The sequence below is a fragment of the Notothenia rossii genome (assembly GCF_949606895.1).
Source record: "Notothenia rossii genome assembly, chromosome: 2".
Taxonomy (NCBI): Eukaryota; Metazoa; Chordata; class Actinopteri; order Perciformes; family Nototheniidae; genus Notothenia; species Notothenia rossii.
Genome location: NC_136904.1, coordinates 13,691,151 through 13,707,676, shown reverse-complemented (window position 1 = coordinate 13,707,676; position 16,526 = coordinate 13,691,151). Strand labels below are relative to the sequence as shown.

The 16,526-nt window shown below is 39.8% G+C and overlaps 1 protein-coding gene across 10 annotated transcripts in view; it reads right to left on the bottom strand.

Moving 5' to 3' along the window:
• Positions 1 to 514: 514 nt before the first annotated feature.
• Positions 515 to 16,526, bottom strand: part of galnt2 (UDP-N-acetyl-alpha-D-galactosamine:polypeptide N-acetylgalactosaminyltransferase 2) — a 62,933-nt gene continuing 46,921 nt past the window's right edge. Inside the window, exons 9-17 of one of the 10 annotated variants that reach the window (XM_079663145.1) lie at positions 15,865 to 15,952; positions 15,642 to 15,745; positions 14,208 to 14,334; positions 8,667 to 8,759; positions 7,954 to 8,037; positions 6,885 to 6,980; positions 6,632 to 6,785; positions 5,655 to 5,783; positions 515 to 5,180 (exon numbers count right to left, since the gene is read on the bottom strand). In XM_079663145.1, coding sequence (XP_079519271.1) covers positions 5,022 to 5,180; positions 5,655 to 5,783; positions 6,632 to 6,785; positions 6,885 to 6,980; positions 7,954 to 8,037; positions 8,667 to 8,759; positions 14,208 to 14,334; positions 15,642 to 15,745; positions 15,865 to 15,952 — 1,034 coding nt within the window. In that variant the 3' untranslated portion in view covers positions 515 to 5,021. The remainder of the gene's footprint in view (positions 5,181 to 5,654; positions 5,784 to 6,631; positions 6,786 to 6,884; positions 6,981 to 7,953; positions 8,038 to 8,666; positions 8,760 to 14,207; positions 14,335 to 15,641; positions 15,746 to 15,864; positions 15,953 to 16,526) is intronic. The other 9 variants (XM_079663148.1, XM_079663147.1, XM_079663149.1 and 6 more) reach the window with 9 other exon arrangements.

Here is a 16,526-nt window from a genome sequence, read left to right as displayed (position 1 = left end):
ACATGAAGTAAACAAGCATTTGTTCATATGATGCACATCTCATTATACATTTGTCACTTCATTGTGTTTTTGAAGTATTTGCCCCAGTAACACATCTACCAGAGAAAACATCACCAATCTGCATTTTTCAGAAATTTGAGGCTTAAAAGACTTTTACATTAGTCATCACATTTGAACTGTTTATCATGCAGTTATAATGACCACAATATGTAATTTATTCATTCAAAAGGTCTACCAGAATTTCTATTTCAAAGTTGACAAATGCTGCCATTCACTCAATTTAAGATCCAAATTAGAGAAACATTTGACTGATGTATGTAAAAATCTTCTTTAATTGTTGGTATTTGTTTCATAATGCATGAAAAACACTTAGTTTTTTGCAGATAGTGGTCCAGTTACACAGCTGCATTACTGAAACAGAAACTTCAATATTCTCTGGGTATGAATCGTGTTAGTGACATTTTTGCGATCATGCACCATCAACCACTGAAGCGGACCAATATACTCGACACAGTTTTATATATAAATGCATTTATTTAAGTTAATCATTTCTCCTCATTCAAAGTTGAATTTCTGCAGAATCTATAAAACAGGGGACAGTTAGAAGCGCTGTACAGTCTGACAACAAAACTAGGAACCGCGGCTGAGTACACTGTGTATATATGTACATACTGTACACACACTGATGTAGGTATATACAAAAATATACACTTTTACATGTTTCTTGCCATAACACCCACCACTGTCCTCCAATGAAGCCACACTCCTCTTAGAAAACACATCACCACCCCTGTAGTTCATTGATTACTGTTGCACCTTATATCTTTCATGGTTGAAGGGAAGAGTATTTTGTCCAAAGCCCCTCTCATGTCTGGACTCACACACACTGTGACTGAAACTGGTAGCAAAAGATGGGAAGCTTAAGCAGTCCTGAGCTGGATGTCTCCGCAGGGCTTTCACTTATCAGAGTGGACTCTTCTGTAAACCCTAAAAGAGGATTTAAGGTGGGCTGAGGAAGAATCATGAAATAACTCTGCTTCCCATTTGAGGTAAAAGGCTGAGAGAACACAGCGCTCACCTTCATAGTTCACCAAACACAGTATGAATAAAGTCCTACTTGCTCAGCTGGGGAAATGCTCTTGCTCACTGACTGGTGACCAGTTATACACCTCCTTTTAAAGAAATACTAAAACCACAAAATTATAATTATTATAATAATAATAATTAATAATTCAGCCCATGTTAACACAGCTCCCATTTATTACAATTAATCAAGAAATGTCTCTGTATTTTGATTCCGCTTTCACCGTTGAGGCATTTGAGAAAAACGGTGGTGATTTTGTGGGTGAAGTATTTTCTAATAATACATGTCTACAATATTGACAACATTCGTTCTCCTTTAGAATTTAGCTTTAAGCTAACACACAGAGTTAGTTCTGCTACAACAGACTTGTTGAAGACACATCTAAAGACATGAAACATTTGCAACCTGTGTCCATTATAAGACTAACACCATCATCATCTTAGAGACGTACACACCCCAGTGTGTCCTGCAGGTCTAACTGGGACTAGGAAGAAGAATGAGATACACAACATATACCATCTGCAGTTTGCATTCAGTTCTTTGCGACAGCATTTCCAATGACTTTTACCCCTTCTCATTCTTCCTCATACAGAGAAAATAGGAAGGAAAACTTTGGCACATAGTGCTAAAGATGTAAACATTGAATAATCCAATCAAAATGCGTAGAACAAACAAATAAAATAGAATTCTTTCATCTTCACAAGAATAAGACTGGTTTTACAAAGAAAAGGCTTCAAACAACATATCTGAACAGTTGTAACACACAGCATTACCAACCACTCTCTGGGGTTAGCAGTTAGATTCTCACGCCTGTTAAGTTTGTACCAGCTGGCTATTTTATCAGGGCTTGATTAAGACTTTAATAATAGAAAAAAGCTGAAGAAAATTTGATTAAGAAAAATCTTGGAATGTCCCCGTTGGTGCATTGTGCATTAGAAGTTTAATACCTTTAGTCCCTTTTTGTATAGCTGTTATCCACAATAGAGGGCGCTATACACCATTAAAAACCTCAGCATTTTATCCTCACATCATAGGACAAGGGCCAGACGCTTTGACAATGAATAGCTCAGAGTTTTGGGTTCTTATAGTGAACATAATTTAAGACTTTTGTACGTAGTTTCTGAGGATTACCACACAATTTGTAGTCAAAAGATACTAAATGTGGGGGCTACAACATATGTATCTACCCCATTACTGAATTAAAACCTGAGGCACTGTTGTAATGCACATAAAGGAGATGTTAAGGAACAACTGATTATAAGATATATATTGTTTACTTTAATTTCTATTAGTTCTTCAATATTACAATTATTGATTTGCAACAATCTTCTACTTAATCTGAATTTAAGACATAACAGGAGCGGTAAATCCACCTGCTGCTCAACACAAAAATAAACGGAAATCAGACTTGGGGCCATTGAGCCTGGTCACCATAGCAACAGAAAACGTTCCTCACATCTAGTCACACCTCGCAGCACAATGCAGCGACATGTCAAGTCTAAGGATATGATTTTGAATCCAGCTGCAGTATGATCTGACCTTCACTTCGCCCCTCACTCTGTCTACAGTCGTGTGAATGTTGAAGACAAGGTAAACATCAGGTACAAGGAACAAAATGGTAGAAAAACAAACAATGGGATGGAAACGGAGGATGGAAAAGAACCAGACAACCCAGTAAATACGAGCAGCTGTCTTTGTCTGTTACCGTAACACAGTAAAACAAAATCAAGAGAACAGATGTGAAAATCAGAGAGGGATACAGAGAGGATATTTGACATTAAAACAACACTTGAGGATGCAACCTCTTTCTAGACTAAACTAGGAAATAGTTGATTATTATAGGCAATTTGTGTTGTACAGTATGCTTAAAGATGTTTTGTGTTCATGTTGCCTTGAAGGTGCCAAGTGATGAGTCGCTCTGAATTTAATCGAAACGATTTTCCCAAATTGTACCTTCATGACTCATCAGTGACTACCAGTACAGAGAATCATAGCAGCTAAGAGGAACCTGTGTTGAAGGCGAGGAGAGACTATTGTTGCAAAGATGCAAAACAGGCGTCAGGTAATGGATTAGCACACAGATGTATGAACTGTAACTGGCATCAGTAACACTATCAGGAAACAAAAGATGAAGATGTGGCACAATGCGGTTCGGGGACACGGAAACCTTGTTCCTCAGAATAAAGGTGCTCGTCAAAATAAAGAAAAGGTGTTCTCCTCAGTACTTTGTATCAGCAGAAACTGAGCAGTCCTGCCTGTGCAATCAGAAAGATCTGCTCACCTGCAGCAGAACAGAGTGGGGGGGGCAAACAGTGAAACCTTGTTTATTACAGATCCAAACCTCAGAACAGATGGCTCATCCAACAGGCACAATGAAGGAAAGAAAGACATGTTGATGGAGACACTACCGACCGACTGTAAGTGGGGGAGCTGGCTGGTGATCCATGCAGCTGAGAACACATGCACATTTCGTACAGTTTGACTAGTCAGGAAACCTCTATCTTTTTGCATAAAAACTGTTCTGGAGGCTGGAATAAGCAATGTTTTACTTTTGTCAATAAGAAAGATGGACATTGGGTGTCTACCACACATTAGTGTTTCCTTCTATTGCCGGGCAAGAGCAGGCAGGTGTATGTTGAAATCAGGTAAAAAAAAAATCTCAGTTGGGAAGATATGCTTGTGGTAATATTATAGATAAATGTCGGTAGTACCTTTGCAGCCATAACCAGTTGGTAAAACTGCAACATGAAATCCAAGTGGGTGTGACAGTAAACATCCCTAAATGGCAATATTAGACACAAAGAAAATGATCTGTGCAGGAAAGGAGATGTATAAATTAAGCGGCTCCACAGGGAGCAGTTAGAATGCAGCGAGAGCTTGTGAAGAAAAACCCTTTTAATCAAAGTTCTCGTATTCCTGAAACAAAAACATCCAATCAAAATTTGGTTCCATTATTTGTGTGACAAAAGAAGAGTGTTAAGAGAGTTGTTTTTTCAAAGAGACATCATGGGGTAGACATGAAGATGCTGCGGCAGCCAGTGCGACAGCCCGACGACAAACAGTAAACCCTGAGGGGTGGCTTCAAGACACTTCCTGGTTTCGGTTTTGAACTTCCGGCCAAACCAAACCAGTTTCAGGCCCCGACCAAAGCAGAGAAGCTTCTCCCTTAACCCCTTTCCCCTTTCCCCAAGACCCAAACTGCAGAAGAAACTGTGTAGGAACCAAAGCAGAACACACAGCTTCTTCTCTCCACTGTGGCTCTCTTTCCTCCAATGATCCTGTGAACTAATGATAAGACGAAAAGCTCAAGGAGTTGAGTCCATTTCCAGCCTTCATATCACTCTACGCCCAGACCTCAACATGAAGCCTCCACCTGCCTTTACAGGCTCCGGCTCGGCGCGGTGAAACAGAGAGAAAGCCCAAAGGAACAACAACATTAATGTCCCCTTCCTTTAAGAAAACGAAAAAAAGAGTTCCTGTGAAACCTCCGCGGAGAGTTACCGGCAATCAATACAAAATATTAATAATAAAATAATTTCAAAGTAAAAACGGTTCTACCTCACCTGCATTAAAGAACGTAAAATAACAACATTTGCTTCTGGAACCATCAATGAAAAAACACTGAGGTATGTAGTTTGAATGGAAAGTCGCTCCATCGCTTTTATCCTCATAATGATCATCATTTTCACCTTTCATCCAACAAATACAGTCCGTTTCCTGTTTACTCCAGCAACGTCTACAAGCCCCTCCCCTGGTGGGTTTGGCTCTTTTGGGAGGGGTGAGGGTGGGGGAGAGGTGTATAGACTGGCTGCACCTCCGAGGAGCGAGAGGGGTCCGTTTATCCATCCAGTCTTTTTCCATCTCTTAATCCGTGTCTCAGAGTCTGTTGGTGTCTCTATCAAACATCCAGCTCTTCCCAGGGTCCGCAGCCCCCCCCCTATGATTGTAGATTGAGGGTGAACTTCCACTGCTGGTTGAGGCTCGGGCTGCAGACCTCCACCGTGAGGCCCCCCATCCTGGCATTGCGGCTGTCCAGGCAGAGGTTGCTACCCACGTGACGAAGCTTCGAGTTGGACTCAATCTGCTCCCATTTCTGCTGAGACACAACAATGTTTCAATTATTTATTATTAATTAATCCTCATTTAACTAGAATGTATTGAGATTCAGAATTCTTGCCAAGACTTCAGCATAAAAGGTTTCACATAAAATAAACATGATGTGCATTATTCAGAGGTCAAAAAATCCTTAACCTCGTTTTTGTAACCTTACATGCTTATGAATAAATCTACCTTAAAAGCATTTTCATCAAAGATATAGAAGATGAAACAGTCAAAGGGTTATTCATTTCTAAAGAGTAAACACTTTTTTCCAATATGGTCCCTGGCATCATAGAAATCTCTATTGACAATCACACAAAACATTGCACATCATCCTTAAAACCGTAAGCCGCAAGGTGAGAGCTACTGATAGCTATAGATGTCAGTAGAGATCATACATAGAGGCAGTTTGTGTTATAATATATGATGTATGTAAAAATGCAATAATATGTATTCGATGTTCTTATATTACCGTGTTTACCTGTCGGCTGTCGTTCTCTCGACAGCCCTGTAGTTTGATGAGGGAGCCGGCCGTGCGGTCCACCACGGTCAGACACAGGTCCATGTGCTTCACAGACTTATCCTTGGTCAGGGCCCACTCCTTTGGATTATACAAATTAATTGAATTAAAACTATAGTTTGATACACATTCGAACACTAGAGTTAGGGATGTTCTGAGCAATTCATTTTATATGGAGCATTGGCTAATATAATGTTTATATCTGATGTTTTATCTTATAACTTAATACACAGTACACGTTGAAGTACTGCACATCAAAACAATCAGTAAGAACGCTCAGTAAGAAACCTTTTCCAAAAAAAAAAACGTTTCTTTCAATGTTCTCCAAGTATTTAAACTTTTTTTAAATTCAAAAAGAAATAAAAAGGAACGTTGTTGCTGTGTTATGGCTTGTGCTTTGCAGATCTGACAAACAACAACATGTCATAGTGATGGTGGACTTAGACTTTATTTCAGTGTCTGCATTTCATCACAGGGAGATTTATGCCAAAAGAACCATATTGTCGTTTACATATCTAAAAAAAAGAGTGGCAGTTCATTTTGAGAACATTTGAGACTTTAATTTGAAGTCAAGTGGCAATTTATGCAAAATGATGTTATTAAACCAGACCTGAGAAGCCAATGGGTATGAAAACTGTTTACCCAGTAAGACCACCACACCTGTTAAAATTGTCTTCCGGATGCATGTTGGCTTTACATCGTCATGGGACACTCTGTGCATCAGACAAGTGTGCAAAGTAGTGACAGTTTTCTTAATTGACTAAATGCAATGAGGTAGAGTGGGAGTTAAAAAAGTGCATCTTGTGCAGGGTTACTGAAAGACCAACATTGAATCTGGTAAAATCCCATACCATACCCCCTCTTCTCTCACCACCAGTGTCACCAGCTGCCACCGTGGGGCTTTAAAACAAAGCAACTGACATGCTGACCTGTGTGTGTCGTCGTAGTAACGCTACCTGGTTTCCTCCGGCGTTGTGGCATTCGTAGACGCCCACCACGCCATCAGCAAAGTGGCCCAGAGTGTCCAGACAGTTTCCTCCCTGCTGCAGCGCTCCGAACGCGATGTCCTGGTGGTCCGGTACACTGAATACACACAGACACCGTGTTGTTAAATATTTCCCCTCATCATGTTTGTATCAAATCTAAGACATTAAGTAGGGTGTGAATCGTTCGGTTTCTCACGATTTAATTCGATTCTTGGGGTCACGATTGGATTCAAAACGATTCTGCACTCTGTACATAGGGTTGCTAATTTCATCTACTCCAGTCCGCTGTGCTCTAATAAAGGGCGGTGGGCAAATGATAACATGGAGGCAGAGTAAAGTGTGTAAAGGATTATGTTTTTAATACTTAAAAAGATATTTAAACTGAGTGCAGTATAAACAACACAGCAAACCTGAAACAAAGAGGTACCATTTCGTTAAGGTACACTTCTTACTAGAACGTTTTTTTCCGAGTTCAAGAAAAAAAAGGGTTATGCTAAAAAATATATAAATGATGCCTGTTAAATTAAAACAACTCATTGGCTTAGGCTAGCTGCCCTTTTGCGGCCAATTTAGAAAATGAATTGTATACAAAACAACAGTTTTAGTCACACATGGCATGATAAGTTTCCTTAAAATTGTTATTTTGTGTTTTTTTAACCAATCACACAGTTCTATTTGAGAAAACTTCGCTCTGGTGTGTAGGCTCACTATCGAAATCCTAGAAGATAGGAATCTCTATTCGTTCATGATTCTATTTTTTCCACCCACCCCAAATATTAAGGATTTATTATGTAAAAGTAAATAGTGTAAACTGACACTAAAGACAAGAAAAAAGCAGTTTGCGTTAAATAAGGTGAGCAATTTTATTCTAACAAATAGAATAATATAACCTTGTTGCATCTGAAATTATTCAAATTTAGATCTGTGATATTTATACATAATTAATATAATTCCTGAAAGTGACAAATTGCAAACCTGACAAAATGTAATAATGGGCCTGAGTCATAATTGCTAGTCTGAGTTAGTCATTAGTGTCATCACAGACCCTAGAGAGCTTTATTAAAGGATGAAACCTTAGCTGGCAGCACAGAGGAGATCACAGTCATACCGATACTGCTGGCAGAGCTGCGGTTTCTTACCAACTGAGTTCTTTTCATACTGAAACTGCCACTCACAAGTTTTGTTAAATGTCATTAAGTTCTTATTACGTAATATTATATCTATACCCCTATCATATTTTGTCGAAAAAGCTCCAATTCTCTTACCGTAGTTCCGGGTAGACATTGTCCAGGTACCATTTAAATGGTTTGCATCCTAATCTCTTCTTCATCTCCATACGACTCTGGATACTGAGAGAGAGAGAGAGAGAGAGAGAGAGAGAGAGAGAGAGAGAGAGAGTAAAAAAGAGAGGAGAAGAGACGGTGAGAGAATTAGAGGTTTGATCTAACTGTCTCTCAAAACATTTATTAAATCTAAGACATTCTTTGAAGGCAGATAACAGAGGCATCCTGCACAGAAAATAACAGCTTACAGCTGCTCTGTATGGATGTGAGAGTACTTATTGTTGTGGTGCACAGAACAAAAGTCACCTAGTTTACAGATAAAGTGAAATAAAGTAGCAGAAAATATCATAAAATGGATGAATTCAAAAATACAGTTGCATGACATGTATAAAACCTCTATAACAAGCCTGTTTGATTTATAAAGAAATCCCTATTTCATGGGTCTTTGCTCATTTTTACAAATGCATTGTGACCATCGTTACAGTAATCCCTTCTGCATGTCAAATAATACAGCAGTCTTTTGACTTTTTGCCCTCTTTAACCCACATTAACTTTCTGTCATATATTTTACAGCTGACATACTGCTGATCGGCAATCCAATTAATCTGCCCATCACATGGCTGCCTTTGTAATTTCACGATCTTGTTACATTACACCCTCTGCCTCCTGTAGGGCTCGCTCTTCATGGTACTCACTTTCCATAGGGGACGTTTCTCGCTGACGGGACGGCAGCGTAGTAAAAGTTTTTATACTCATCCATCCACACCTCTGCTGCTCTCCTCGTGTTCCTGAGAGAGACGAGAGGCAAGAAAATGAGGGACGGATGGCAGACAAGGAGAAAATGGGGAGAGGTTTGATGGGAGACAAAAAAACGCAAGGGAGGAAAATAAGGTTGGAGGAGGAAATAAAAACAGAGAGTGATAGAAAAAGAACATTAGACAGAGGATTGAAGAAAGGGGGCAGATAGATTTAATGTGTGTGTGTGCGCGCGTGCGCGCGCGCGTGTGTGCGTGCGTGCGGTCAAGCAGCAAAGTGTTGACAAGATATCAAACGACAATTGGTCAGATTTCCATTTTCTGTTCATAATAAAACCCAGTTCTGTCCGACCATGTGTCAGCAGGAGTCAGAATAAAACTCAACTGGATCATATTCTTTCTAAAACTGTGGTTTAAAAATTCCCTGGGTTTCCCCTCAGATAAAAGCGAGACAGCTCTGGATTTCTTTGATAGTGACAGTCATTGATACTGAGCAGATTTATGGTTTAAGTTTTTGCCCTAAAAATACTGAATATAAGAATATGTCATAGTTTAAATCATGCATGTGCTCATTGTTGAAAAGAGAGATAGTTAAATAAACCAGACGGCAAGAATAAAGTTACATTGAGGCAAGTAAACACTCGTATACAAATGTTTCCAATGAAGTTTACCGAGTTGGCAAAACTCACACACACACACACACACACACACACACACACACACACACACACACACACACACACACACACACACACACACACACACACACACACACACACACACACACACACACACACACACACACACACACACACACACACACACACACACACACACACACACACACACACACACACACACACACACACACACACACACACACACACACACACACACACACACACACACACACACACACACACACACACACACACACACACACCATCTTCGCCTGTTGCACTTGTCATTTCAACGTTAAAAACAATAACACGGCATGAATTGCTTCGTCGCATTCATCTAGATCCTCTGTCTCAAGCCAGTGAACTACCGGGCCTTCTAGAGTACCCTGGAACCGAGGGGAACTCTGAAAGAATACGCCCATTGGCTACAAATCAATATCTGATTGGTTGATCAAACTGTCAGTCCAAACAAGGTACGCTCTCATTCAGTGCAACGGCCAGGGCATTCGATCAAGGATATAGAATACCTTGGTTGAAGGATATTCTACCCAGAGACCCAGAAACAGATCTGATTGGTTGCTTTCTTTTCTAACACAAAACCACTGAAATGCGTAGTGCATGGTCCGAGAAGGACAAACAAATCAACGTAACACTGTAATATTACAGATCAACAACACAGATACGAATCTCATTTATTCATTTTATTTATATAATCAAATCGATTTTTTGTTTGTTTTATTTGAGTGTTCCCGGCTATTCTCTGAATACCTTGAAGGCCCCGACGGTTCGCCACTGGCAAAACTGAGCCAAAACCAGAACAGCTTTTCAGTCCGTGTGCCTCATTTAGAAAAGGATATTCACTCAGCACTGTGAACACACTGTTGGTTTAACTGAGCTGTTTAAAATTCATTAGAGCTGAAACAATTATTTGCTTAATCTATTGATTGGCAGTATATGTAATTAAAAACTAATGGGTAAATTTCCCAGTTTTTTAAGCAAATAACATTTTTTCTTCCAGCTTCTTAATTGTGGGATTTAATGCTTTTCTATCTTTAGTGACAGTAAACTGAACATCTCTTGTCGTACAAAACAAGCTATCCAAAGACGTCCCCTTTGGTTTAAGTACATTGTCATTTAGGCCAAACGTTAATTCAACAAAGTTATAGTCAGATTAATGCATGTGGAAGATAATTGTTGGTTACAGGCCTTAACTTCATAACAGGCCCTAACTGAGAGTCAAAATACATTTGATGATGATGGATGTGGAGACTGAAAACAGGTCCTATGATTCATGAAATAAAGACACATCCTGCACCAGACACAAACACACCTTGTACTTGTGAAACTTTAAAGTGGCATTGTGGTGACACCAGTTAAGGGAAAGTTTCCTTCATTGCTTTCGTCTCTAAAACAGGATTAACAACTGGCTACAGTTTATTCGACAGGAAATGTGTCTCATATCTCATATTGAAACAGAGAAGAAGAGTTTTCTCTTTTTTCTAAAAGCCACATTCTTCCTGTAGCAGTCAGGCTGTGTAGACCCACCACGGCCCCCTCGTAGACCACCACACAATACGGACTGTTGACATATTGTGCAATATACAGTAAACCCCTGTTTGTGATTGTACGTTTCTATTATCATTCTATGTAAAAACATCTTGTCATAAATGATCGTAATACTTGAATATGCTATTTATCTCAAATGTTTTAGCCATGGTTGTTTACTTATTTCTCTCTATTTCAATGCTAATGTCTGCCTTTCTTACATTTGTTGTATTATTACATGCTTTTTTTTTACCTGCTATGCCACTTTTGCTGTAACACTGTACATTTCCCCGCTGTAGATCGGAAGATCAGGGAATTAGATTTCAGATGGTGGAGGTGAAATCACATATTGTTTTTGTATTTGTTGCCGTTACAATTTACAACAACCATCTTAGCTTGCATTATGCAGAAATCTGTGTATTCATCCTGATCAACATGCAGCCCAGGAACATAGTTTGGACAGAGGACTCGTAGGGAACTCTATGCGGAGTCAAGACTGTCTTTCCTTTTCATGATTGTACACATAGATATTGTAGTTTAGATAGAAATGCTGCTCCCAGAACAATTATAAACCCATCTGGGCAGGCGCTGTCTCGAGGCTCTCCAGGGACCGGGTGTCTGGGGCGTTATTCCAAATTGAAGGGCAAGACGCTGAACTGAAGCTGCCTCAGTACAGTGAAGCTGCTCTGCATTGTTGAGGCTGATACAAGAGAACACCAGCAATAAATAACTTATCATTTTCAAAGTTTGGAAAAGGTTATGCAACTACTTTGAGAAATGTGGAGTTGAGGTCCACAGAAAGCCTCTGGGCTGAGATGGCAGAGACAGCTTGTTATAGTCAGCTCTGAAACTGTTGAGTTCCTTCAGATCCACTGCAGTCTTCACTTTCTATTTCATCCAGGTCCACATCCATTCACAATTTATAAGGAATACCACAGTTTTATACCATTATTACGAGGTCAGTGCTTTTCACTTGAGCACTGTTTGATTCACTTCTATCTAGAACATTCCTTATGGTCATGCCATCAGAAAACATTTAGTCATTTTCATCTGCGGCTGGCATCACAAATATCACTTCATCAGCATCTTAGACTTAAAAAGGGAACATTCTGCATGCTCAATTTTGGAGAAAAAGACAGACAGACATATCAGCGAAGCAATTTACTGTTGTGGACGGGCAGGAGTTAAACAGTGTAAGCCACCTAAAAAAACAATATCAGTTTAGCTTTCTGCTATATTTAAAATATTTTCACCACTCTAACGTCAGACCCTTTCTAATTGGGGAGCTAAACTCGTAACTCCATTGACAAACACTGTGATTTCACACCACAGAACACGGGAGATGTAAGTCTATTGCCGTCACAGTTGGTTAGTTACTTTGTGTTATTGTGTTTCTTTAGTTTTTTTAAAGCACGGCTTCTCAAAGTGTGGTCCGCGGACCACTGGTGATCCATGAGCGCCCCCTAGTGGTCCGTGAGTATATTGGTAACATTTCACATTTTAAATAAATAAGTTAATTTAAGTTCTCCGCACTCTCGCGGGAATATCTCCGCAATGGAGCGAGCTTAAGTTTCGCTTTCGATTGCACGATATAGCCCAGCGCAACACCTTCGTCACCTGTTTGTACCATTTTCAGGCGATTTGTAATCTGTTCTAGAAAAACGATGTGTTTTTGGATATATTTGTGGAGTTAGGTGGTCCGCGAGTGTTTTTTTATTGGTTAAGTGGTCCTTGGTATGAAAAAGTTTGAGAAACACTGTTTTAAAGGGTAAGTTCAGAATCAGACAAACAACGAACCAATCGAGGCAGCAGCAGTCGAGCAAATTGCAGGACAACCTTTTACCTCTGTGCTGTTAATCCTGTCTGTTACTCCAAACTAGCTAACTTTGGTACCTCAAACAACCCCATTTCAAAACCTCCGAACTATCCCTTTAAGACTAGCCCAAAAACACTCTGCATAGTTGATCTATTATGCCCTTCATTACTTGTGTTTTCCACAGTGATACGTACTTCATTGGGCACACCAGAGAAACCACAGCTACTATACATTCCCTGTTATCTTTTTGTTAAAGTTCTTTATCAGTGGGTTTGTCTGGCTCGTTTCCAAGGGTTGTTACTTGAGGTTGGAGACTGTAATAAAGGAGAGATGCATATCTTCCCTTGTATCATGTTTCCCATTACTGATGCTCACCGATAATGTTGTCATATTTATCAAAGCTCTAAAGGGAATCGCATGCAAGAACAGCTCTGCTATATTTAAGAAGAACATTCCTTTCTAGTCTGTAACCAATTTTCCATGTGATTACTTTTTAATTGTTTTTTAATTGCTGGTGCTTGGTTTTAATTATCCAACACTGGTTTGAGTCTCAAAGCTGGAATACAAATCCATTATGTATGTTTCAGTGTTTACAGGAAAACTAATGTGAGCATAAAGAGAGGTCTAGAAAGAGTTGTTTGGGGCGAATGTTATCAACCCAAATGAATAAATAATATCCATGAAAACGATGATTACAATATATATTCCAAACCAGAAATGAAACATTGGTAGAGCTGTGCTATATCCACTAACTGCAATTAGATTGGAATAGATGCCATGTGAGGTTATTATGAATATTGTAATATTATGGTGCAGCTTGTTGAGAAAAGGTCCTTTTAGTAACTGTTCTGGAGCTTTTCTGAACACTTCACACGATATTCCTCAGAGTTTACCCTCCAGGCATATCAAATAGTTTGACATATTTGGAAATTAACATTTTTGTCATTCAATCAACCAAGCCAGCGATTAGTAGACATCTCACATTACCTGCTGAGCTGCCCAATAATTATCCAAAGACTAGCAGGGGTCATGACCTTTTTTCTTTTTCCTACAGATCACTGTCTCGCTAATATCACTAATACAGGACACAAGCATTCATCATAAACATACCTCTCATTCCAACCCAATGCACAAATCTACACAACATAATTATACAAAGCGTAATGAAGACCTTATGGCTCATTAAAGGACGGCAAAATGAATCCAGTGTATGCTTGAGAACTGGCAGCAATGCGAGGGTGTGAATGGGATTAATTGTTGTTCAGTCATCTAATGAAAGAATTTAACTTTGGCTTGAGCCTTGGTGGTTAATTAATGTTCATTAACCTCCATCGTGTGTGTGTGTGTGTGTGTGTGTGTGTGTGTGTGTGTGTGTGTGTGTGTGTGTGTGTGTGTGTGTGTGTGTGTGTGTGTGTGTGTGTGTGTGTGTGTGTGTGTTACTTTGCAAACACAGTCCCACTGCCTCCGGGGAAGGTGTATGGATGTTGTTTTCTGAAGACGTGCCCAACTCTGCTGCAGGGGATGATCTCAAGACTGCCACCACACTGCCACACCCGAAATGAGATCTCTGAAACACACACACACAAACGTCAAAACACACACACACAAACAAACACACACGTCAAAACACACACACGTCAAACATGTGTTCCAACCAACTGTTTCCACGTTATTTTAATGAACAGCATGTAAGCAGCGTTGTTGTGTTGTCTGCACCTCATTAATGTTTGCAGAGTGTTGAGTTTGTCAGATTCCCGCTCAAACATTGTCTGCGTCTGATTAAATGTTCTTTGAGCGTGATCTCAAGGAAACCAGAATCTGAATTCTCAAAGCCGCTCTGAATCATTGTGCCGTCTTGAGAGAAGAATGACAAAGACAAAGGCCACGGGGAGATGCAGTTGTTGTCATCTCATTGTAATGGTTACAAATGATCTGTATTGTGGGCATTATGGTTATTTCTCTCAATACCTAATACAATCATTATCACATTGACACTCTAATTTCTAAGATTCCCTGCAGTCTGAAATTACCTTCAAATTAAAAAAGGATTTTCTGTGCTCTTTATCACGTTCTTAGTATGCAAACCCAAGATAAGCTCATGTAGCGAGACATATCTATGAAGCTACTTTAGAACCAAAAGAGAGCAGAAATGTTGTCTTTCAACCGGAAAGTGTATAATTTACAATGAACAGAACATTTGAGGAACTATGGTTTGACTTTAAAATGTTAACTGACTTTTTTTAAAGCACAAAACTGACTAGCCCGTTTTTCTAGCCCCCAATTCTCTATGAGCTGCAACGCTGCAGATTCATATTAGCTTACAGACATGTGATCTCTGGTATCAATCTCCTAATCTGCATTTACAAAAAATGTCAAACTATTTACTGCTTCTGGCAAAACTCCTGACATGTCTTTCATCACCAGAGGCAGAAAGTCAGGGAGCGAGACAGTCATCAACAACACATTACAACAGAGAAGTTCATTCATGCTAAACACTGACAGTGATAGTTTTCTTGCTCTACCTGCCACTTTTAATTACACTCCATTATGTGTTATTGCTCCTTTCATTCACCTAGTAATATTTCATTTCTATAATGTTTTATTCTTAATCTAGTTTGATTGTTATGTGTGTACCTGTCCACGGACTGCAGATGGGAATGACATTTTAGCCATAATCTGGCATATAGCATCTTCTCTTTTTGAGATAAATGCATTTTCATACATGGTTATATATCATATAACCTATATTTTCCGTCACTCTAAAATTCATTACAGAATCATACATTAGATTTCCTAATCACCATTGCCTGTGATTCTACAGTCTACACGCTCCACTGTGTATTGAATTTACATTGGCACTTTAGCAACACTCACCAAGGTTTTCTCCTCCCCACACGTCCATCATCATGTCGTACTTTCCCAGCAGCTCAAAGTAGTCCTTATCCATGACGAAAAGACCTCCTGCTATCATTGGAGTCCTGCAGGGGCAGAGGGCAGGAGGATGGAGAAGAGAGATTAGAAGTGGGGTGGAAGCTGGCAGACAAAGTGAGTCTGCCATTTAAACCCCTCGATGTCTGTGTGATAGTGTCCGTCTTACTTTATGGGGGCAATGGGGTTGCCTTGTCTGGCTCGTCTCTGCTCCAGAGTCATGTAGTCCCATTTAAACACCAAATTCCAGTCGAAACCTGCCGACACACACACACACACACACACACACACACACACACACACACACACACACACACACACACACACACACACACACACACACACACACACACACACACACACACACACACACACACACACACACACACACACACACACACACACACACACACACACACACACACACACACACACACACACACACACACACACACACACACACACACACACACACACACACACACACACACACACACACACACACACACACACACACACACACACACACACACACACACACACACACACACACACACACACACACACGGCAAAAGGACAACACTATTATTTGAGATAAAGTAGCACACAGCTGTTATATCATTAGATCTAGCCGGTTCAGGTCAGTTGACTGGATACAGCAGCAGTTGCATGATATCACATGTCTGTACTGTATGTGTTCATGTGTCAGCACAGAGAGAGACACCTCTTAAACTCGACAATGTATAGTTTTGTCCTGATTTTAAACTATATACTATTATAGGATGCACATGCTGGGATATGACAGTCAAATAAAGCACATTATTTAAAGTC